General features: G+C 34.8%; 1 protein-coding gene across 2 annotated transcripts in view; it reads right to left on the bottom strand.

The window, feature by feature from the left end:
- ETFDH (electron transfer flavoprotein dehydrogenase) overlaps window positions 1-24,421 on the bottom strand; it is a 30,446-nt gene extending 6,025 nt beyond the window's left edge. Inside the window, exons 1-13 of one of the 2 annotated variants that reach the window (XM_054576090.1) lie at window positions 24,083-24,421; window positions 18,704-18,844; window positions 18,009-18,238; window positions 16,551-16,632; window positions 15,660-15,778; window positions 12,649-12,726; window positions 11,250-11,396; window positions 9,934-10,074; window positions 8,601-8,744; window positions 6,472-6,640; window positions 2,102-2,284; window positions 1,635-1,856; window positions 710-896 (exon numbers count right to left, since the gene is read on the bottom strand). In XM_054576090.1, the coding sequence (XP_054432065.1) occupies window positions 733-896; window positions 1,635-1,856; window positions 2,102-2,284; window positions 6,472-6,640; window positions 8,601-8,744; window positions 9,934-10,074; window positions 11,250-11,396; window positions 12,649-12,726; window positions 15,660-15,778; window positions 16,551-16,632; window positions 18,009-18,238; window positions 18,704-18,844; window positions 24,083-24,116 (1,854 nt within the window). In that variant the 5' untranslated portion in view covers window positions 24,117-24,421 and the 3' untranslated portion in view covers window positions 710-732. Of the gene's footprint in view, window positions 1-9; window positions 897-1,634; window positions 1,857-2,101; window positions 2,285-6,471; window positions 6,641-8,600; window positions 8,745-9,933; window positions 10,075-11,249; window positions 11,397-12,648; window positions 12,727-15,659; window positions 15,779-16,550; window positions 16,633-18,008; window positions 18,239-18,703; window positions 18,845-24,082 lie in introns of those variants that run through there. The other variant, XM_054576089.1, reaches the window with a different exon arrangement.
- Between the last annotated feature and the right edge of the window lie 113 nt (window positions 24,422-24,534).

The raw sequence follows: 24,534 nt of genomic DNA, 5'->3' as shown, positions 1-24,534 counted from the left end.
GTTACAAACTACAGTGAAGTTAATTTTTTTTTCATGGCCATCTACATTATTCACAAATAACAATGGTGTTCAACCTATTTTTAAATTAAAGATACATCTTGTTGAATAAACAGACAAAAGCTTCACTTTTTAATATGATTTCCCTCAATTCTCTGATGTAGCTCTATACTGTGGTTGATTTGTCCTGGTATTTTATACTTACAGGTAATACAGATAATGTATGTTCGGGGGTCAGCAAACTTTCTCTAAAGGGCCAGATTAGTAAATTTTTGGGACCACTGTATTCTATAACAACAGCTCAGTGTAAACCAGTGGGCATGCCATGGCTGTATGTTCCAGTAAAATGAAAAAAAGTGGTGGACTGGATGCCAGCCTATGGCCTACAATATACATTTATTTTTATACTTAAAATGTTTCATTTGATGAGTCAAATGTACATTAAAGGCCAATAGTTTATTCTGCCGTTGGTACTGAATCATTAAAGAACTGAAGAGATATGTAGGTGCCACATCACTTACAAAGTTTTATTTAAGATAAATATTGATAAGTTTTTATGGGACAATTTTAGATGTACTATAAAATTTGTTTCCCTGATTTTATGAACATTGTGATCAATAATACACTGTACAAAATTTTGACACTTGTTAATTTCTCACCATTTTAAAGTTAGCTTACCATACATTTTAGAGAAAGTGATTATCAGACTTGCCTGCAAATGAAATCAGCTGCAGTTTACATTCCATTATAAGCAGGTCCTCCACCACCTTCGGGTACCACCCAGTTAATATTCTGACTTGGATCTTTAATATCACATGTTTTACAATGCACACAGTTCTGAGCATTTATCTGTAACCGAAATCCATCACCTTGTTCCAAAGGTACAAATTCATAAACTCCTGTAGGAAGAAATAAACAATATTGTGAAGTACCTAACTTTTTTAACTTTAAAAATTCAGAAATAGAAATTGAAGTCCAGGAAACAGTAGCTACAGAAACCGTGAAGTTTTGTTTTCTGAATGTTTGTCCACAGAGCATATTACAAAGATCTTGGTTGCTTCCGAGTTACAATTTTATGTAAATATATATTATGTACTATGTGATGCTATAGCTGAAAAGAAAATCGAGCCAGTTCTTACCCTCACCTGGTATAATGACAGACGATTGAAGTCAAGACAAAGTTGTTGCTTTTTAAAGACTTTTCTAGTACTTCTCTAGAGTGTATTAATTTTTACATCTGAATACAGTTTATCAGTTGAGTTACTATTTTATAATTCTAGTTGAAAACTGAGCACTAAAAGATACAGTATTCATGATGAATTTATAGTCTGGGGCCACTTGAGCTGGATATGGCTATCACCAGTATTTAAGCATCTACACACATACTCTGTGTATGAAGTGAGCAGCCGTGACTAATGATGGTATTTGGTGTTCCATAATCCTTATTTTGGTCCAAGGGTAGACACTGCTTTTTTTTTAAGAAATATCTGAAGCAGGTGTCACAAAAAAATCCCTATTTTAACATTGCTAGAGTAAGAGGCATAAAATAATATTTTCTAAAGGAATGGGGGCATATTTCTCACATGTTTAAAACAAATACTTGTACATCAGGACTGAATGGAAACCATAGCACTGACCTGCAGGGCAGAATCGCTGCTCAGGTCCATCGTATATTGCCAAATTTCTATTTACAGGTATACTGTCATCCTTTAAGGTTAAATGTGCTGGCTGGTCGTGTTCATGATTGGTACCACTCAGAGCCACAGATGACAAAAGGTCAAAACTAATCTGTCCATCAGGTTTTGGGTATTCAATAGGTGTGCAATCCTTGGCTGGCTTGAGCTGATCAGAGTCAGTACCTTCAAAAGTTTCGAGGAACATTTTAAATAAAAATACATTTAAAGTACTTAAAAAAAACATTTTAATAAAAACTTGAAAATATACCAAAGAAATAAAACTTTCATAATAATATACTGTTGTCTTAAAGATACTGAATTTGTCATTAATAAAGCAAGTTTAAACATTAAAAAAGTTCACTACTTAATGGATCCCACTGATGAGTTTTTAATACCAGCATTCATACTCTCAAATGTATTGCAATTACCTTTATGTTTTAGAGTCCATGGCTCCATCCCTCTAAATATCCAGTAAAAGATTCCAGTGTAAATCATCCCTCCATATAAACCCAGGATTCCATGGCAGGAGGGTCTTATATTTCGAACACTATATAGCTCTTTCCACACCCATGATTTCTTCAAACTGTCTTCATACTCAGCTACATGGAGTCCTTTTATTAAGAACATGAAACATTAAATGTGAAATTGCCTCAAGGAGTATAAAGTACTTTATCAAGGTATTTTGCTGCTGAAAATCTCATGAGTGAATTTTAAAAAACAGGTGGTCATAACACCACATGAATGTTTCATGTATAAATGTTGGCATCTTCCAAAAAGACAAGTTTTAATATATTTTGTTAACAAACAGGCATTTGATTTCTTACAGTGGTTGCATGGAAAATTAAGTTACAAAATTTAGTGAAACTGAAAAAGAAGCTTAAGAGTTTATGCTACCTATAAAAGCAAAAAAAAAAAAAAAAAAAAAAGTGATCAAATGAAATGCGTATTACGGACTGAACTGTGTCCCCACCCCGCCCCGCAAAAAAGATGTTTTGTAGTCCTAACCCCGCAGTATTTAAGAATGGGTAAGAATAGTGTTGTTGAAAATGTAATAGTTAAGATGAGGTCATACTGGAGTAGAGTGGGCGCTTAATCTAATGACTGGTGTCCTTATGGGACATGGATAAACAGAAGACAGGTAAAGATGGAGGCAGAGATTAGAGTTAATTCTGTCACAAACCAAGGAATGCCTGGGACTTTCAAAAGCTGGGGAGAGGCAAGAAAAGATTCATCCAGAGACTTACAGAGAGAGTATGGTCCTGCCAATACCTTAATTTCAAACTGCTAGCCTGCAGAACTCAAATTTATATTGTTTTAAGTCACCCAGTTTGTGGCACTTTGCTGTGGCAGCCCTAGGAAGCTGTAACAACACCTAAAACTTGGTGCATGCATTTAACATTTAATGGGACAAAATGGTTCTTATGAACTTTTGTACACTACACAGTGACTATACTATTTCCAGTCATTGTTTACTGTTCTGGCTCCCTTTTCCTTCAGGCTTTAGTCCCAAATCTAGTCTTTGGTGATCTACTTGCTCAAGTACTTTCTATGTGAGGTGCTATGTGTACATGATAAATTGGTCCAAATAGGAACGATGCTTGGCAAGAAAAATAGAAAAAGCACTCCACTACTCAACCATCACATTCCACCTTGCCTTTTCTGTTCTACCTTACCTCCTCCTCCCACAGCTTAGGCCTCCCTACCTACAAATATATTTGAAGGCATAGTTAGGTTGCAAACTTCTAAGTGGAGGGACATTTGTTATCTGGGATTCTAAGGACAAAGGCCTATTAACCAACAGCTATTGAGTTGCTACTATGTGCCAGGTGTTTGGGATTCATAGTGAATCGATTGCCTCCTTTCTTGGAGTTTTCCATCCAAGCACAAGACAAAGACAAAGACAAAGTTGATAAATTTCATAGAGTGTCAAGGGTAGAAAAAACTATAGAAAAAAATGTGTATGTGTGTGATGGCAGGGGAGTATTCTGTGTATGTTGCAAATCAGTTGTCTCTGCTGCGAGAGTGGTAATTGAGCAAAGGCGAAGAGAGCGAGAGAGCTGGCCACGAGCAAGGACCATGAAAGGGTGCATGCTTGGCATGTTCTAGCATCAGTGAGGAGGCCTGTGTGCCTGGAATGAGAGTCAAAAGAGATGTAAGTCAGAGGAGTGAGGGAACTTTGATCATGATTCTGAGGAAAGTGTAGAATCATTAGAGGGTCTTGTTAGACAAAGGGTTTACGGTGGTCTAGTGCTACCTGTTCCTCTCCGCCGTAGCAGAAGGGTCATGTTCATATATGCCTGTGCTTGTCAAGCCTGCCAGGGCACGGTGTTGCTGGATTCCAAGATTTCCACAGCTCTTCTGTTTTCAGACAAGATCCTTCAGTATTTGTGAGATATCTTAGTGTGTATATTACATGTATGTAAGGTAATGCAGTAAGTCCAACCTGAAATCACTACTAAGTAGGTGGGGCACCACTGGTAGTATTCCACTTTTGATATCAACAGATCATTGTTTTAAAATCTGGTTAATTATTGAGAGTAGGTCATTTAGTTTTCTTTGCACTACATACATATTAATGCTTTGTATAAAGGAAACTATATATTTTTATATATATCTTTTAATGTCAATTGAAATATACATTAATAATACCTCAAGACTTCCATTCAAGATGGGGATGTAGGTAAACATGGCTTACCACCTTGCACAACCACAGCAAAAATTACAACTAAATTACAAAACAACTATCACTCAGAATTGTCAGAAAATTGAGCTGTACGAAGTCTGACAACAAAGGAATTAAAGAAGTGACATTCATCCAAATGTGAAGGAGTGGTGGAGATGCAGAAGTGGGGTCCCACACCTGTGCGTGGCAGATAAAAACCAGGAGGGATACCTGGGGAGCGAGGGGTCCCAGTCCCACACTCCAGCCCACCCAGACCAGCGTTCCAATGCCAGGAAGATCAGTCCTCATAACTTATGGCTATAAAAACAAGTGGGGATTGGGGTGGCAAAAGTAACTGTGGAATTCTCAGGCATCTCCTCTTAAAGGGCCTGCAATGGACTTAGGACTTTCGCAGACTCACTCCCTCTGGGCTGCAGCACCAGGGCAGTAGCTGGAAGGGCACCAGTGGCCTATGGGGAGAAACTGAAGTGTTTGGCATCAAGGCAAGTCCTGGGAGACAGCCTCCGCCTGGACAAAACTGCCGAGGCCAGGCAGCGGCCATAGTCCCCTTTCTGAGCCCTCCCTGATGAAAAGCCACAAAGCAGAGACTCCATCAACTTGGTGGACACGGGTGGCCCCGCCCTGGTGTTTACCTAAGGCTCCACCCCATCCTACTTAACCAGTGCACTTTCTACAATAGGCCACACTACTAAGATAGGGAGTCAGAGCAGCTCTTCCTAATACATAGATACAAATGCAGGGAGGCTGTCAAATGAAAGCACAGAACAAAACTCCAGAAAAAGAACGAACAAAATGGAAAAAAGCAATCTATCAAATGCAGAGTTCAAAATATTGGTTATTAGGATGCCCAAGGAACTCACTGGGTGCTTCAACAGTGTAAAAAAGATCCAGGCAGAAATGAAAGCTACACTAAGTGAAATAAAGAAAAACTTAGAGGGAACCAACAGTGGAGTGGATGAAGCCAAGAATCAAATCAATGATTTGGAACATAAGGAAGAAAAAAACATTCAATCAGAACAGCAAGAAGAAAAAAAGAATCCAAAAACATAAGGATAGGCTAAGGAGCCTTTGGGACTTTAAATGTACCAACATTCATATCACAGGGTGCCAGAAGGAGAAGAGAAAGAATAAGAAATTGAAAATTTATTTGAAAAAATAATGAAAGAAAACATCTCTAATTTGGTGAAGAAAACAGACATACAAGTCCAGGAAGCACAGAAAGTCCCCAACAAGACGGACACAAAGAGGACCACACCGAGACACATCATAATTAAAATACCAAAGATTAAAGACAAAGAGAGAATCTTAAAAGCAGCATGAGAAAAGCAGGTAGTTACCTACAAAGGAGCTCCCATAAGACTGTCAGCTGATTTTTCAAAAGAAACTTTGCAGGCTACAACAGCTTGGCAAGAAGTATTCAAAGTGATGAAAAAAGCAAGGACATACAATCTAGATTACTCTATCCAGTAAAGCTATCATTTAGAATCAAAGGGCAGATAAAGTGCTTCCCAGACAAGGTAAAACTAAAGGAGTTCACTGTCGCCAAGCCATTATTATATGAAATGTTAAAGGGACTTATTTAAGAAAAAGAAGATCAAAACTATAAACAAGAAAAATGGCAATAAATTCACAAGTCTCAACAATTGAATCTAAAAAACAAACTAAGCAAACTAGCAGAACAGAAACAGAATCACAGATATGGAGATCATTTGGAGGGTTATCAGTTGGGAAGGGGAAGGGAGAGAATGAGGGAAAAGGTACAGGGATTAAGAAGTACAAATCTGTAGGTACAGAATAGACAGGGGGCTGTTAAGAACAGTATAGGAAGAGTAGCCAAGGAACTTTTATGCATGACCCAGGAGCAAGAACTGCGAGGTAGGGGGCAATTGCCAGAGGGAATGGGGGGAGTTCCAGGTGAAGGGGACAGAGGAGGAAAAATTGGGACAACTTATGTAATAGCATAGTCAATGAAATATATTTAAAAAACCTCCAGATTTTTAACTGTATTTATTTTCATGTTCTAGCTATATACTGACTGTATGTTTAAGTAACTTCTTTTTAATATCTCAATGAAAAACTTAACAATTTTCTATACTTTAAATAGGAAGTTCTTACCTATTGTCTTTGATTGGAGATTGTCATTAGTTACTTGATTAAAAATAGATTCTGCTGCCAAAACTCCACTTTTCATGGCTGTGTGGGTACCTTTGATCTTGGGAACATTCATAAAACCAGGGCTACAACCAATTAGTAAACCACCAGGAAAGGTGAGTTTTGGTATAGACTGAGGAAAGAAACATTTAGAGTGTATTGTTAGCTCAAATTAAACATGTAAAACTGACCATTCCAAATTATAACCTCGTAAATAAGTCTTCCAATGATATAGGGAAACATTTTTTTTTAAAATACAAGAAAATGAATATACTGAAGAAAAAAAATCCGAGCAAGGGCAGTTTTTCCCTTTCCCTATGAATGGGGATTAGAACTATTACTATTTTTCTATTAAAAACTTTCCCTTCTTCCTCCCCATAACTAATCTACATGAGGCAGATTTAAGACCAGAGGTTTAACATATTTAAATAAAATATGTTAACAAAAGGGATCAAGGTCAGAACCACCTAGATAAAAGAGCATTATGTCTGGATCACGAAGTAGACAGTATGGGTGAACACTTTCTGGAATGTCACTAGCTAAAAACAGATAATGCTTGGGAGCTTGGATAATGACAGTGCTTTCCTCAAATAGGGCTGTGGCCTTGCTAACACTATGTTCAATTCAAGAACCAGAAGACAGGATGTGGATTGTTAGTGCAAGTTTTTCCAAATTGGTGCTTAAATCTTAAGAGTAAAAATTTCATGGCCCAATGAAAGTGTGTGTGTTTAAGTTCTGGGAGAATGCTCTGTGTGAGCAGTGTTACTGGCACTGGGCATTTTGTTAAGGAACTAGGGACCAAGGAAGAGTTGTACTCAGAAATGTTGTGTTCTGGGACATTCGTTAAATTGGGGCTACAAATAATTAGAAACCGATCAGGAAAAGGTGAGTTCTGGGTATAGACCGAAGGAAAAAAAAAAAAAAAAGGTTATGTAATATTTGTTAGCTCAAAATAAATAAAACGGAATGTTCCAAACTATTGCTTCTTATGGGTCTTCAAAACTTACTGAAAATAAGTTTCTGAAACAACTAATTAAATCAGAAAATTTAGGTAAAAAATGCGGGAGTGTGTGGTCATCTCATCCTGATAATCTAAAAAACACCTGAGATGTTTGAAACACATAAGGCAGATGTTTTTAAATGAGAATTTGTATGTACCACTGAATATACCAAAATCTTTATGCTATAAATGAAAAAGAATAGAATCAGACTGATACTAGGTATTACAGACATCATTCAAAAGAGTTTAATGGGCTTGAATATAGTTTTTCAATTAATAAATTTTTGTTGCAAACAAATCATTACACTAGAAACAAAGTCAACTACCCTCCCCCTCCCCAATTTTCTATTATCGATTTGTTACTTTTACAATGACATTTTTCAAAGATACCCAATTTCTAAAATAGTCCTAGATTCTTAGGATACTAGAGACGGAAGGGATTATCTTTATTTTACAGATGATCCCTTAAGGGCTGAGAAGTTACGTAACGCTCCAAATCATCTGGTATGTGTTTTATAGCAGATTTTTTAAAAGATTGTCTTACCTGTCTAATGCTATTTCTACACTAGTGCTAACAGCTTTTATTATAGTTAGCTATCTATGTCTTATTTCATTGTTCAATTAGTTTATATTTAATACATTAATGATATTTGTTAAGATTTACTTTGAACATACACTAAAATTGTACAAGTAAGAGTAAAAGCTTAACAGAGCTCACCTAAAAGGCATGGATGCTACTATGTAGTTGGGATGAATTAATTATCTTTGCTGAAAACTAAATTTGCCTTTGAGTTTCCTGGAAGCTAAGGAATAAAAGGAAATATTTTGGATCACATAGTTTTAACTTTCTGGTTAAAAACAAACAAACAAATAGCCTGTGAATTTCTCTCTAGAAATCAATACATTCTTAAAATTCATTGTGTAAGTTACTTAACTACAATGTGACATAGTCTTAAAAACACTGGGTGCTTTGCTTAATTATCTAAATTTTTTCCTATGAGATGATCTGCTATTCTTTATTTAAATTTGTAACATAGTTTCAATGCTAAATTTATAATACATAAATGAGGAATGCAAAAGGTGGGAGAGTTACCTGAAAGCCACCTTCGTTGAGAGCCCTGGCTCCATATGCAATCCTTTTTCCACCTTCTAACGTTGGCTGAATGCTGGGATGGTGTTTCCACCTCTGGAACTCTCTAAATGGACTCAGGAATGGATTTTGATAGTCCAGACCAACCTTAAAATTTTTATATTTAAATTTGATATATTTATGAAATTAGACATTTTTATTTCAAACTATATCAAGCTAAACTGTGAGAAATTTTTATCAGAAAACATGTACATTGTTTCTTGTACTCAAAGTATTTAGAGAAATATATACAGTAACCTAAATATAATTAATTAAATAAAATCTGTTTCAAAAAGAAAGGGTAAAGAAAAGGGTACTTCGTGTTTATAATCACAAAAACTTTTAAAATTTGGAACATATTAATAAATCACTGTGTTCTATATACCAAAGTCCACATTAGAAAAATATTTGTAGGTGTCTCTCACATTGTGTTTCTACAAAAGGAGTTGTAATTATTTATTATTCATTTATCAATACCAACTCTACAAATAAACAAGCTATGTGCAATACTACTGAGGCGCGAATGAAGAAGGATGTAATGACACTCAGAAAAAAGAAAAGGACAAGAAATATCAGGCATTACCAGAGCACTGAACTTAATAACCAAGACTTTTTTGTTTTGAAAAGATTATCACTAGAAAAACTACACAAAGATGATGTGCTAAACACTTGTCTGGATTTCAAAAACACCAAAACCACATACAATTAACAATGGTTAATATGTAGGTTTAAGCATGACATTAAACAAAAAAGCTCCCGCTAATTCTAAGATGCAGAAATTCATATTATTTTTCCATTTCCTGTGATGTTCAAGATGTAATTTACTACAAAGACATAAGTGGCCCAAAAGTTACAGGTTCAAAACCAGTGCTAACTGAATTTTCAGCGGCAGCCAGCCATACTGGAAATGAGCTTTGAAGTCACACAGGTTCAGGTGTGAAACTGCCTGTCATTTAATGCGCATATGTGGGAAAGTTGTTCAACTTGTTTGGACTTCAGTTTTCACATCAGTAAAATAAGGATGTGCCTAAAAAAATGCATAGAATTTTTTACGAAACAGAGTTCTCAGTGAAATATCTAGCAGAGTGCCTGGCATGTAGTAGCTGCTATTACTGAAGCTCTGTGTGTTTAAGTAGACTAATGTCTATAATAATCACAAACACTTAATCTACTGAGAAAATCAGAATGTAAGCTTTAAATAAAAAGCATTTTACATTCTCCAGATTCAAATCCCTAGTTTATTATAACAGTGATGATTTAGTGACTCTGAACTTTCCACAACGGGCATATAACTTACCACAAAACCAAGTGCTACTAGGGGTTCCCCTTCATTTAAATGATAGAGGAAAGAGCCTCCATAGGTGTGTTTGTCCAAGGGCCAGCCAACAGTGTGATCAACTCTCCCAGGTTTCCACTTCTTTTCATCAATAATCCATAGCTTAAAAAAAAAAGTCTTAGAGCATTAGTTAATTTTTTTATGTCACTACTATGTATAAAACTTGCCAAGTTCGTCTTATTTATGAAAATTACAAGTAAAAATAACTGTACACAAGAAATACAGAAAGGTATTTCAAATATCAAAGAACGAATATTAAAAATCATCAAGCTGCAGCATGATGACTCAGAGAGTAAAGAAGGTCAGAAATGTTACGAACACTTTAAGACATTAATTTGACATTCAAATCAATAAGACTTTCATGCAATTATATGAAACACTACAGAATAGATGAGGGAAACATCTAGGGTATAGGTAATATTTTATGTCTTGATTTGGGTGGTGGTTGCATGGGGGTGGTTCGCCCTGTGAAAATCCACCAAACTGTATACTTAAGATCTAGGACTTTAAAGCACACTCTGTTATTCTTCAATGAAATTTTTCACTCTTTCTTGCACAACCCCATCCTCAACTGAAGCAAATTATTTATCCTATTTTTAGAATGGTAAATTTTAAATTTCAAACAATTTCCATCTTAAATATTGTCTAAAAATCAGATATTATGTGCAATCTACCAAAACAATTAAGCCCACAATATAATGAATCTAGTTATGTATAGAATTTAAACCTTCCTGAGCTTTACCCTAAAAATAAAATTAAACAAAAGGATATAATGAAATTTTTACATTCTAATAAGCCTAAAGTTTGAAAAAACAGTGTACAGACTGGATAAATTGAGAACATATACAACGCTTAACCTATCTAAATTTTAGGTTTCATGCCAATATACCATAACTGAGTATATGTTTTGTGAACTAAATTATCTTCATATAATTTCAAATAAAACATTCTTGTACGATGTGGTCATCCTACAACCAGCATATGAATAACAGCATATGAAAAAAATCAATGTTACAAATATTTTCAAGTTCACGACTTCTCTCAGGAATATTTGATAAAGCATTTATTACATATAGACACAATATAGATACTAAGAAATTTTGATTAGTATATATTTTCTAGCCCTTTGAAAAATATTTCAAATATTTTGTCATAATGCACATTTCAAGTCAGTGAAAAATATATCTCTAAAATTAAATCAACATTATAATTAAATTATAATACAAATGAATTTAAAGCTCTATCTTTCAACATTAAAATTACAAAAACCAGGATACCTCCTTCAGTCCAATTCCGTAGGTTTGGGGATCACAACTGGCTCTCAAATCAAACTTCTTATACAGTTGCTTAGCTAGATGTCCGTGGCAACCCTCTGCAAAGATTGTAACTTTGGCATGTAGTTCTAGTCCTCTCTCAAATGTTGTCTAAAAAATAAAAATGTGTTAAACTGCAACATTTGACAATTTTAGATATATTCATACTCTGGTCAGTTTTGAATTGAACTGTAATTCAGGTATAGAAGAGACAGTGTAAATCTCTTAGAAATAAAACTAAGTACTGTTATAAGTGAAATCTAATTTAAATTTAATAATATATCTTGTGTCTTTGTTATATTTTTCTTTTTTACTTCAAAATTACTTGATTGGATGATCAAGTTTGTAAGATTAAAACAGCAAATAAAGCATGCTTATGCTAAAAAAGATTATCTATAAATAAAGTAAAAAATGAAAGGTCATTTCCCCACTGTTTCTGATTTTCCAGTCTCATAATTTAAAGCAAAAATCACTATTAATGGCTTTGTTGTGAAATTTTCAGGCCAGAAAATTTCCGTCAATAAAAATCAGAGCCCACTTATATCTTCTAACACAGATAGGATCATACTGAATATATTCTTCAGCCACTTGCTTTTTCACTTTAATTTTACTTGTTCTCTATTGCTGAATGTATATAATAAAACTGAGTTTTTTTCCCAAGGGGGGAAAAAAGCTAATTTTCTCTTATTTCTCTCTATATTTTGTACTTATATCTGGCACATGATACTGAATAAAGAAATACAGATTAATCAGAAAAGCCTCACAAAATATATCTTTCCTGATATTTCTCTCTTCATATATTCCCATGTATAGTATGTGTGTATACAGTCATACAAAAATAGGTTTACACTGACATACTTTTATGATTGTTTCATGTTATATCATAAAGTGATTTGCCTAAGGCAATATATACCAAATAAAGCATTCATTTTTAATATTTGAATAGATTCCCCTATTTTTTCAATCAATTCTCAATAGCTGACATTTAGGTTGTTCTACTGTTTTACTATTATAAACATGGCTCAGAGGAATATCCTTGGTGTTAAATATTTTCAGTCTAAATAGTGAGAATTATTTCATTATGATTAATTTAATATCTTTGGTTACTGGAGAATTTGAATATTTTTTATATGTTTATTAGTAACTTCTATTTTTTCTTATGCAGTGATTATTCATATCATATATATATACATCATACACATACACATACATGTATGAGGGTTTTCCTAATGAAAAATTCCAAACTAATAATTATATTCTAACATATGCTTAACATGTAATTTGTAGCCAGAATAAATTATTAAGCTTAAATCAATTAAAAAAAGTGTCAACTTGTTAAGCACATGATTATTAAAATGCTTACCTTTGGCGCACCATCCTTTTGTATCCCTACATCGTTAGTGGCAATTCCTTTTACACTACCATCCTCATGAAAAAGAATCTAAAATAAAACCATTTCATTATCACCTTAGGATTCAAAACAGCCTTAAAAAGAAACAATAAACAGCCTTAGATTTTTTTAGAAAATGAACACATTCTCTAGATTATAGGAATACAGGCTTTAAAATGCTCAGACAAAAGGAATCATGTTTTCAAGTTACTCACTTTCAGAGTATAAAAGAACACGGCTCAAACAGTTGGAAATGAAAGAAATGCCACAACTCTGACTAGAAAGAAAACAGGGATGATACTTGAGACTCGTTAAAACACCGGTAAGATTAAACCAAAACCTGTTTGAAGAGTTCAGATATCAATAACATATATACAGAACCTGAAGTCAAGGTCTGTAACAAATGAAGACCATCAGCAGGGATGGAAAGAGAGCAGTGCCAAGAAAGCCTTGTCCCAAATGAGCTAAGACCACCCCCAACCCCCTCAAAAAAGAACCATAAAATGAAACATAACAACAAAACAGAGGTTGAAGACAGCCCATAGGCGATTACAGTTTATTTTGGGAGGCAGGAAAAAGGAGAAAGAAAGGGGAAAAACTGGTCAAAAGTATACTTCTGAGGATGAAAAATGTTACTTTGTTTCCTCTCTGGAGAAAAATGCTCTTTGGATAGGAAAGTGCAAATTGTACATTACAATCACACAACAGAAAGCACAGGGGTGGAAGGTAAAACAAGGATTAACCACAATAGATACGAAAAAAAGAGGATATAAATGTTTTAGTTGATGCCTTGAAAATAGAATGCAGCTATGGACTAGAACTGAGGTCAGGCTCAAAGAGTACCAAAAAACTGACATCATTAATCTGTTGATAATGATCTTTAAGGAAATGAGGAAAAGAGGAGGTACAAGAGACTGTAAGTAAGTGTGTGTGTACTCAAAAAGTGAAAATGATTGATTCTACAAACTATCTATTTGTAACTTTGACACTGGTCCCAAGAACATTTTAACCAGGAGAAATATAAAGACCCAGACTTGGGTTTAAAACACCAAATGCATATGTATGGGCTGGGAAAACAATTTAATAGCAGCAAGTATAACACAGAAACCTAAGTGGTTCTTTGTTTTGTTTTTTTTTAATTTTAAATTCTCACTTGAGGACAGTTTTTCTGATGCTTTTAGAGAGAGAAAATGGGAGAGAGAGAAACATCAACACGAGAGCGATGTATCGATTGTTGCCTCCCTAATGTGCCCGGACCAGGGACTGAACCCACAATCCAGGTATGTGCCCTGACCAGGAATCGAACCTGCAATCTTTCTTTAGGTGATGGGACAACAACACTGCTACCAACTGAGCCACACTAGCAAGTGCCCTAAGTGTTTTTATTTGACTTACATATTGTAAGGGTATACACAAATACAAAGTTATTTCGAATTTTCTCTAGTACCAAAATAAGAGAACTTCTCTTTCAGTCAAGATTCTTTCAGCAAATCCTTTAGAAAACTTAACTGTAAACTTTTTCGCTCTCTGAGATATATGTAAATCTTTTAAAAAGCTAAATAAGACTTCCGCCAGATGTGATCTCACAAAGGTATTTCTCGGGAGCCTAAGAGACATGTTTGAATGTGATTACTGAGAAGGATGGTGTTCTGTCTTCCTGTCTCTGTGGGAGTCTAGGATAGGTGTTTGGCTCCAAGCTGTAACTTCCTGCTTGTCACAAGAAGTTTATTTTTCCTTTGGATACAGACAACATGTATGTAATAGATTGTATCTACCTGGCTATATAAATGGATGAGATTTCTTTCTCTCTTGACAATCTCCCTAGCAGGATGCTAGTGACATGCATTGCAATCTTGGGTTAATGCTTATTCAAGAATAAAACTGACTATTATGCTACGTGAAATAAGCCAGCCAGTGAAAGACAAATACCAGATGGTCCCACTTACATATGGGAATCTAATGAACAAAATAAACTAATGAGCAAAGTAGAATCAGAGACATAGAAACATGGAACAGACTGACGGCTGTAAGACGGGAGCGGGGAGGTGGGGACTGAATGAAAGAAGGTGAAGGGATTAGTCAAAGAACATACATGTGTTATCTGTGGACATGGACAGCCATGTGGGAACTGCCTGTGGGAGTTGGGGGAATGCTAAGTGGAGGAGGGGCAAAGGGAGAAAAATTGGGACAACAGTAATAGCATAAAAAATAAAATATTTTTAAAAATACAAAAAATTCTTAACACAAAGAATAAATCTTTTTATAATTTGTAGAGGTGATTTTTCTGAGTTGGCAGATTTTATTTTAATAATTTCTCCAATAATATTTAGTGAAAATAAACAGTATGTTATGGTTGTCAAAAGAAGTACTTGGAGTGAATTAACAGAAGAACATTTTCTACAATGAAGATAATAGCCCTCCTCCATACTAGGCTGAAAGCAATGTATTCATTCTTATTGTCTCCATATGAGGTGATAAAAGGGAAATATATTCAGAGGACAACAATGAGAATACTGAAGGAACTCAAACTATGTAAGACAATGACTGAATGAACTGGGAATATTTAACTTGGGAAAGAAAAAAACACAAGACTAAAGGTAGAGAAGAAGAGAGAACAGGACATAATTATAAATAAAAGGTCTCTTTCAAATTGGAAGAGGGCATAGATTTGTTCTATATAAAACACTAAATGACTTTATAATCAATATAAGAGAGCATTACCAACAATCCATTACCAAATGAAAAGACAGAGATCTCTTCATCCTAATGGGGTTCAATCATAAATCGGACCATCACTTGATGTGGGTACAACACAAAGAATTCAAGTATTCTGGATTATGCAGACCTTTCTAATCTTGCAATTCTAAAATCCTGTGGCTTTTCTAAAATATTTATTTCTTTATCTCATACCATTCTTGGTTTATATTCAAAAGGAAAACAGATTACTTTCTATAAGTATTGGAACCAAACCAAACTATACAAACCTCAGCAGCAGCATAACCAGGGTATACTTCAACACCAAGGGCTTCTGCCTGCTCTCCCATCCAGCTCACTAAATGTCCCAAGCGTACAATGTAATTGCCATGATTATTCATTGGAAGACCTACAAATAAATGCTTAATTTATAAATCTGACTTTTTATTGATAAAATGTCTCAAAAGCATTAACACTTAATTTAAAACAAATTAATAACAAATCACAAACATAAATACTTAATTAAAAAATTTATAAATATATCAAAACATAAACACTTAATTTAAAAATTCTAATCAATGTATAATTTCTGAATAAATATACATATTATCTTATGGCCACATTTTCAGTTTATGTTCTAAAATTCATGGTCACAATTTCAATTTATGTTCTATAATTTTAGTCTAGAGTTCTAATTATTAAATTAAAAAACATTCGAGCATTAAATTAAAAATTCCTAGTTGGTCCCTGGCCAGGTGGTTCAGTTGGTTGGAGCACTGTCCCATGCACCAAAAGCTTGCAGGTCACATACCTAGGTTGCGGGCTTGATCCCCAGTTGGGGCACATATGGGATGCAACCAATCCATGTTTCTCTCTCCTCCCACTCCCCCCCACCCCCCGCCGCTTCCTCGCACTCTAAAATCAATAAACATATCCTTGGGTGAGGAAGAGAAAAAGTTCCGAGTTGGTTTACAAGGCTATCTCAGCTCTCCTAGTGGAAGACTAAAGAACTGGCCTCTAGTCCTTCTTTCCCATAAGCTAGCTGTGTAACTCTAGGTATGTCCTACAAATATCTGGGCTTCAGTTTTCTCATCTGTAAAAGAAAGGAATTTCACCAGATGAAATGCAGTTCCTTCCAGCTGTGGAATTCTATGATTCTATGATTATTTAGCATATCTTACCCGGAAGAATTGGCACAGGAATTCTATATTTCTCTGTTAAAATTCCAAACCGATCTTCGGTTACTGGAGTGTTAAGTGGAGCCTAGAAACAAAATAAGGAAAGAAAAGGAGGTTCATATTTGTAAAGGTAAATACAAATAATTTTAAAAAAACTATCAAAAAGTAAATTTTCAATTTTCTTTCATTATTTTCTTTAGAAAAATTGGATTGTAAATCCTTTGTCTTTTTGAGATGCATGGTAATCTTTTTAAAACCTAAATAAGCCAGTTTTGCATCCCAGAGATGTCTTTTTTTGGGACTTTGGAGACATCTTTGAAATGTGAATGTCAAGGAGAATGCTCTGTCTCCCTGTCCATGGGAGTTTAGCTTAGGAACGTGCTCCAAGCTGTAACTTCCTGCTTGATGAAAAGAGAAGACAAGTTTTATTTTTCCTTTGGATAAAGACAGTTAACATGTATGTAATGAATTGTTTCTGCCTAGCTATATAGGGTTCTGATGTAAAAAGCTTTCTCTATTACAATTGATAGTATGCTAATAATCATTCAATTACATCTATTTCTGATCTAATATTAAAAAGAGAAAGTTAATGAGGCACAATCCAAGTATTTCAAGTTTAGAGGAGCTTGATATTTGAGAAAGGACAGCAGATATAAAATTTTTGGTATTTACTCCATATAAAAAGAATACAGAAATATTTATGTAATGCTTTACCTTTACAAAGTATATTCACAGATACTAAATATTTTAACCTTAAAGGTAGAATAACTGTAACATAACCCATCTTACATAAGAAAAAACTGAAATATGTGTAAAATTTTAACCAAGGTCACACAAACTACATGAGCAGTAAAACAGGCACTCAGTTCTCTGCATATGATATCAATGTCTTTTCTGCTTAAGTTATGGGTGACCATGATTTATTGCCTTAGAAAATTAGATTAGATTATCCACTTTGCCTTCAGATACTGCAATGTCCCAGGCAATTTAGACTTGTGTTTATATCATTGTTCTTAATTAAGTGTTATCTAAGTTTATTTAAATAAATTTATTTAATTTTAATTTTTTATTAATTTTACTAATTTTAAATAAATAAATTTATTTAATTGTATTAATGCTGTTCATTGTGTTAAACACAGAAAAAGTTAGAAAACACCTTGAAAATCAAAATGCTGTATTTTATTTGGTACAAATATTCCAAGATCTTCTTAAGATAATGCCTTCTTATAAATCCAGTACAGAAGTGTAACACATAGAAGGCATTACATAAAAATATAAGTTAATATGTTAAAATTATAACTACATTTTATATGATTTAATCTATCTCTGCCTCTTATAAATAAAAAAATCAATAATTATCCTTTAAAAGATAGAATTACATAAAGAGCATTTCCCATATTCTAGTAATTTGGAAGTAGATATAATAAAGATTAGACTTTTCACAAAAACCAGTTTTCATACTCCTTTCTCCTTCCAGTCTGGGAACAGTTCTTCAAAAGCACGTGGATCAAGGCAAGCCCCTGAGAGAGTGTGAGCTCCTATCTGCGCAGCTTTCTCCACCAGACACACACGGATGTCCTTCTCATGTTTAGCAGCCAATTGCTTTAGCCGGATAGCAGCAGAGAGCCCTGCAGGGCCTGCGCCAACTATTACTACATCTGCTTCTTCCGCAAACCTCTCCATACTCACTCCTGGGAGGAAAAAAAAGTTTAAAAAAATACATAAAAGTCTGGGATGAATATGACCTGTTAAAATCACATGCTGGCTTATAAATACCCACTATGCATTAGAACATTATTTATAGAAATTGCTCCTCTGCCTTGCATGAGAAATGCCACTAGGTTTATTATTTTATTAGTTCTCTTCTGTTCCAGTGCATGCCTTATTTTAGCTTCCATAAACTAACTTTTGGCTTTGAGATTTATTACTGTTATAAATTTAGCAAATATTTCTCCTTCTAAATTAATATTATAATAGCTTTTATAAATCTATATTAGATGATTTTACATTATGAAAAATATTTCCCTTTTCATAATATTTTACTATTATGAAAAATATTTCTCTTTTATTTTCTATCATTTTTCCCTATCATTTTTCTCCTTACGAAATGAGAGTACCTATAAAGTTCCAACAATTTTACACAGATTATTACTTACCTTCCCATCGTTTGTCCTTATCCCGGGGATAAATGGTATAGTGGGTAGTAATTCGAGGTACAACAGAGGTTGAAGCCCATCTTCTGGCACATAGAGGTAGATAATTTTTCTTAATTTTTAAGGCATGAAAGCACTGATAAGCTGCACACAAAAAAATGAAGATTATTATTATTTTTTCAATTAGTTTTCCTCAGAATTGACTGAATAAATATTAAAAAAAAATCTAGGATTGGGGATCAGGACTGGTTTCAGGTTAGTTTTCTATTTTTTAGCCCGAAGACCTAAACAAATCACTTAATTTGTTTCCTCATCTGAAAAGTGAAGAATCACAGATGATCCTGAACTTCATGATCTAAAATTTTATTACACAGGATGCCTTATATTTGGAAACTTGTTTATATTCTGACCATATCAAAACTGCAGGCATTCGGTGAGTAGTTAGGCCTATGCTGCCCAGTTGTTAGTTGGGACATGAACTGAAATAGACTGTATTCTTTCCTAGATGAACAATTCAGTTAGCTTTTTCTCATAAAGTAATGTTTTCAAATTACAATATTTTAAAAGTATCTAATAAACTAATTTATTCAGTTTAGCTCATGTCAAGCTTAACCTATAAATAGGATGACCATGTAATTTATAATTCAAACTAGATACTTTCGAGAGTAATAAGGGGCAGTATTAATGATTATGTTGGGACAATATGGGCAAGCTGAGTTTTATGATCAGCTTTTCTTATTAGGTTGACTCTCAAATATGGCAGTATTTTTTGAGAGAGAGAGAGAGAGAGAGAGAGAGAGAGAATAAAATCTGAGTTAGCAAATAAAGTTAAGAATGTTCATTAAACTGCTGTCCTTAAATCTACAACTCCATCGCCTTCCTCTTTACCTGGAGCAGATAACCTAGCACATCAAACCTCATAGAAAGACAGAAGCAATGAAGTAGGAACTTTCTCAATTGCTTGCCAACAACCTCTAATATAAGCTGTATTTACGTCCATCCTTTGCTCATTCTCTCAGGTTATAATACAACAGATGTCTTTTCTGCTTGCTTAGATTAATCCTTCCACTTGGATGAGGAGGCTTATCCCTTTCATCTTCCTAGCAACATTCCTCTACTTGATACCCTCCTCTCCTCCATGTTTCCAGTTTCTGACTCTCTTCTCTGGCATTCTTCTCCTCGATAATCCTTCCCATCATAAAAAATGGACAAAAACTCCTCTTTTGGGACTAGCCCTGAGATATAAAAACTTATATTTGGAACTATAATAATTAAAAGTCTGTCACTGGACAAGGAACAGAATAATCAAAGAAACAGAATAAAGAGTTTAGAAACAATAACATAAGGATTTGGTGTATGGCAAAAATGCCATTTCACATCAGGGAGATGGTTATTCATTAAATGGTGCAGACATAGGCAGAAAAGTCATTTCAAAAAAAGCATACCTCTTTCCTCATATCAAAAATTAATTACACTTGCTCAATGATTTTAACAGAGAAACTCAAGGTATAAAAGACAATATAATGGCGATATATCAACAAATTATTTGACTTCTCCTGCTTTTGAATGTGGGCTACATTTAGTGACTCACTTCCAACTAGTAGAGTATGGAAAAAGAAGATTAACCTTTCAGTGGAGAAATATGGCAGATGCTTTAAATAAGTGATGAAGTTTAATATTGCCAGCAATAAGACATACTGGTGTCACATACTCCTGATATGATTAGATGAGAAGGACTCTTCTTCTCTGTGATATACTTCCACCAAATCTATAACCTCAGTCTAATTATGAGAACTCATGACAAACTCCGACTGAGGGTCAGTCCACAGAATGCCTGGCCAGTCTATATGGATAGTGTAAGGGTCAAGAGAGACAAGAAAAGACAGAGAAACTATCACACTCAAGTAGACTAAGGAGATATGACAACTAAGAGCAATGTGGTGCCCTGGATTGGATCCTGGAACAGAAAAAGGAAATCTGAATAAAATCTGTAGTTAATAGTATAGTATCAATGTTAATTTCTTAGTTTTGATAATTATACTATAGTTATCTAAGAAGTTGATCTGAGCAAAGGGTATATGGAAATTCTGTGCTATCTTTTCCATTCTTCTGCAAATCTAAAATTATTTCAAAATAAAAATGAAAAAATAAAGATTATGATACAAAGTTAACTGAAAAAGGATCAAAGACTTAAATATAAAAGCTAAAACTACAAAATTAATAAAATAGGACAAAGCCAAAATGGGGAAGGATTGAAGGTGGGAGGGGGATAGGTGGGGCAGGGGAAAGTGGTGGTGGGAAAATGTACACAAATGTATTTGAACAATAAAAAAAAGAAAAAAAGAGAAAAAATAACACACGGGTGTACATTTTTGTGACCTTGGAACAATGGTTTCTTAGCTATGACACCAAAAGCAGAATCAACAAAACAGAAAATAGATGAGCCATACTTCATCAAAGGTAAAGTCTTTTGTGTTTTAAAGGATACCATCAAGAAAATAGAGATAGTTCATGAAATGGGAGAAAATATTTGCAAATAATAAAGCTGATAAGGGACTTATATATAGCATATCTAAAGAACTCACTTTTAATAATTAAAAAAAACAATTAAAATCAGACAAAGGATCTAAATAGACATTTCTCCAAAGGAGATCTACAAATGGCTAATAATCAAATGAAAAGATGCTCAACATCATTAACTATCAGGGAAATACAAATAAAAACCATAATAACATACCACTTTATAGCCACTAGGGTAGTTACAATCAATATGGCAGATAATAACAAGTGATAACGAACACGTGAAGAAATTGGAACCCTTATGCACTGCTGGTAGGAATTGTAAATGGTGCAGCCACTTTGGAAAACAGTCTGACGGCTCCTCAAAATATTAAACATAGAGTTCCCATGTGACTCACTCGTAACTATATACCTAAAATAAATAAAAACATATGTCTACACAAAAACTTTATACAAATATTGATAGCTGTATTATTCGTAACAGCCAAAAAGTGAAAACAACTCAAATGTACTTTAGTGAGCTGATAAATAAAAAGCGATATAGCTATACAATGGAATATCATTCAGCAATAAAAAGAAATTAAGTAGTGATACATGCTACGACATGGATGAACCTTAAAAACAATATGCTAAGTGAAAGAAGCCACTTATTATGAGTCCCTACATATGAAAAATCCAGAAAAGACTAATTTACAGAGACAGAAAGTTGATTACTTGTTGTACGGTACTGGAGGGGTTGGGAGTAACTGCTAATGGTATGGTGTTTCTATTCAGGGTGAAGAAAATGTCCTAAAATGGACTGTGATAGTGGTTGCACAACTCTGAATATACTAAACCACTGGACTGTATACTTTAGACGGTGTTAACTGTATGACACGTAATACATCTCAATAAAAGTGTTATAAAAAAGAACATTTAGGGTCACATACAAAAGATTATGGGGAAAATACTAGTAATTTTTTTAGAATCTTGGTTTTGGAAAGGTTATGGTAAAAATTTCAAAAATAATTAAATCATTTAACGAAGAATTTAAACATCTCTACCGAAAAGTGATATACACATAAATGTCTTGCTTAGTTTTCTGTATCACTAGATAGCATAGACCTTAAATAATTGTCTTTTCCTTGTTGTGTAATAAATCTCAGTCTTGGCCTATACTTACAGGTATAAATATTGTTGATTGAATATCAGACAGTCCTTTTTACATTAGCACACTCACTTATGATTCAATCATGGTATTACAAAATAGATTAATGCTTTTTTTTTAACTGTCATTTTCTGTGTAAAGACAAGCTAGAGTTATAAATCAGAAGCATTAAAAGACAAACCTGACAGAAAGAAAAGATAATTCATGGAGTGGAATAAAATACCTGCAAAACACATAGTTTATAAAGGGCTGGCATCCAAAATACCCAAAGAACTCATAAAATTCAAAAAGAAAACAACTCAAAAAATGGGCAAAAGATCTGAACTGACAACTCACCAAAGAAATAAAGATATACAGATGGAAAATAAGCATATTTGCTGAACATCTTATGTTATCAGGGAATTAAAAAAAGTCATGACCTTTACTCCTTTTCTGAAAACAAATTTGTTATTTCACTTTAAAGATGTGTACACTTAGGCACCTTGGCTGAATTTTACTAGAGAAGTGAAGTCAAAAGTCCACTGAGTTCATAACATCACCCTATCAAAGTCACATGGACAGTGCCTTTGTGCCCATCTCTTTGTTGCCAGTAGTAGTGACACTAGGCTATGAAAATGGCAATGGTTTAAGCGTCCAGGGAAATTGGAAATGGTAACTTTGGTGGAATTTTGTCAGAACTTGGCTCAAGAATGACTTCAACTAAATTAGGCAGTAGGACAGACGGCATCTGACTTTGATATTTCAAAAATATGTATGTGTGTATATATAGATATATCTGCACATTAGGTGTGTTAATGCATACATGAGAAACAGGGACTTTAAACAAAATTTTACTTATTTAATATACGATGGCCAAATTTGACAAAATTCCACTTTAATGAAATTTACATAGGAACATCCTTGAATTTGCAGTATGTATATTTCTTTATTCAATATCCAAAAATCAACTTAAATAAACTAAAATAAAATTAAACCAGTTGTAAGAGAATCCAAGATCCTGTTGTGAAATTTTTCTTGCAATTTAAAAATTTTCTGTTTTTAAGTAAAACAAAACAAAATACCATCCACACCATCCAACTGCATCATTTTACTTTATTTTTTTTTCTTTTAAGTGAAAGGAGAGGTAACGTAGTATTTTCACGAGTCATCGTGATGTTCTAGGAGCACCCATAACACGATAAGCCCCTGGAGTTAATGTTAGACAACGTAGAAAGTTCCTGGCTTTAGATATAATTCGGTGACTTAGAATATGAATGTTAATCATGATGTGACAGATCAGACTTCAAATTCTTGAAAATAGTCTAGGATGGCGACAAGGACGCAACTCAGGTCAAGACGAATGAGAAAAACCTGTGCAAATATTTTATCTATTTCCAACAATGCAAGAAATAACACCTGAGCTTTGGGATAGGGTCAGGACCAGACTTTTGGACGATTCAGTTCAGGAGTACACAGGGGGACCATTTTGATAAGCTTCCTCTGCTCATGACCTTTAGCCTAGTTGTCAATTCTTCCGACTGGGACAAACTCTGGAGGAACCTAGGGTCCACCACCTGGCGCAGACAACGTGACCTTTGTCCCAGATTAGCTTGAAAAAGCCGACGGGAAAGAACTGGGAGGAGAGAGCTGTCTACAGTCCCCAGGTGTGACCCTGTCAGTTTTCCCTAACTACTCGACCTCTCTCCACTTATTCCCCTCCCGAAATTCCCTCTCACCCGGGCAGGACAGCTTGGCTAGCGGCACCAACATTTTCACTGTAATCGGAACTCGCGTCGGACACAGCAGAAGGAAGACTGTCAGTGGCTCGCCGCAGGCGGTGGTCCTCTAGGCCTCAGGGGGCGCCATTACCTGCCCGGAAGCACCAACCCTTCTGCTGAACTTTGTCTCTCCGCTCAGCGGATCGCTTTGGTTTCACGGCGGTCACGCCTCTTTCTCGCTCTGCGCCGGCGCCACTCCTGACGCAATGGCCAGCCGAGGCTTCCAGGTTACGTACTCGAAAGGAGAGGAAAAGGGACTCCAAGTCCCTATGTGGCTCGCGGCTTCAGGTTGTGGATTGAGTCTGTGCTACAGGCTCAAAAGTCCCATAGTTCAACGCGCAACGACGCGTATGGCATCCTGGGAGTTGCAGTTTTTTGCAGATGAGTCTTCTAAGCCTGTATGGAGCTTT

Source organism: Pteronotus mesoamericanus, unplaced genomic scaffold (genome assembly GCF_021234165.1).
Source record: "Pteronotus mesoamericanus isolate MK-2021 breed Mesoamerican mustached bat unplaced genomic scaffold, CSHL_Meso_final contig_32, whole genome shotgun sequence".
Classification (NCBI taxonomy): domain Eukaryota; kingdom Metazoa; phylum Chordata; class Mammalia; order Chiroptera; family Mormoopidae; genus Pteronotus; species Pteronotus mesoamericanus.
This window is presented reverse-complemented; position numbering and strand designations above follow the sequence as displayed.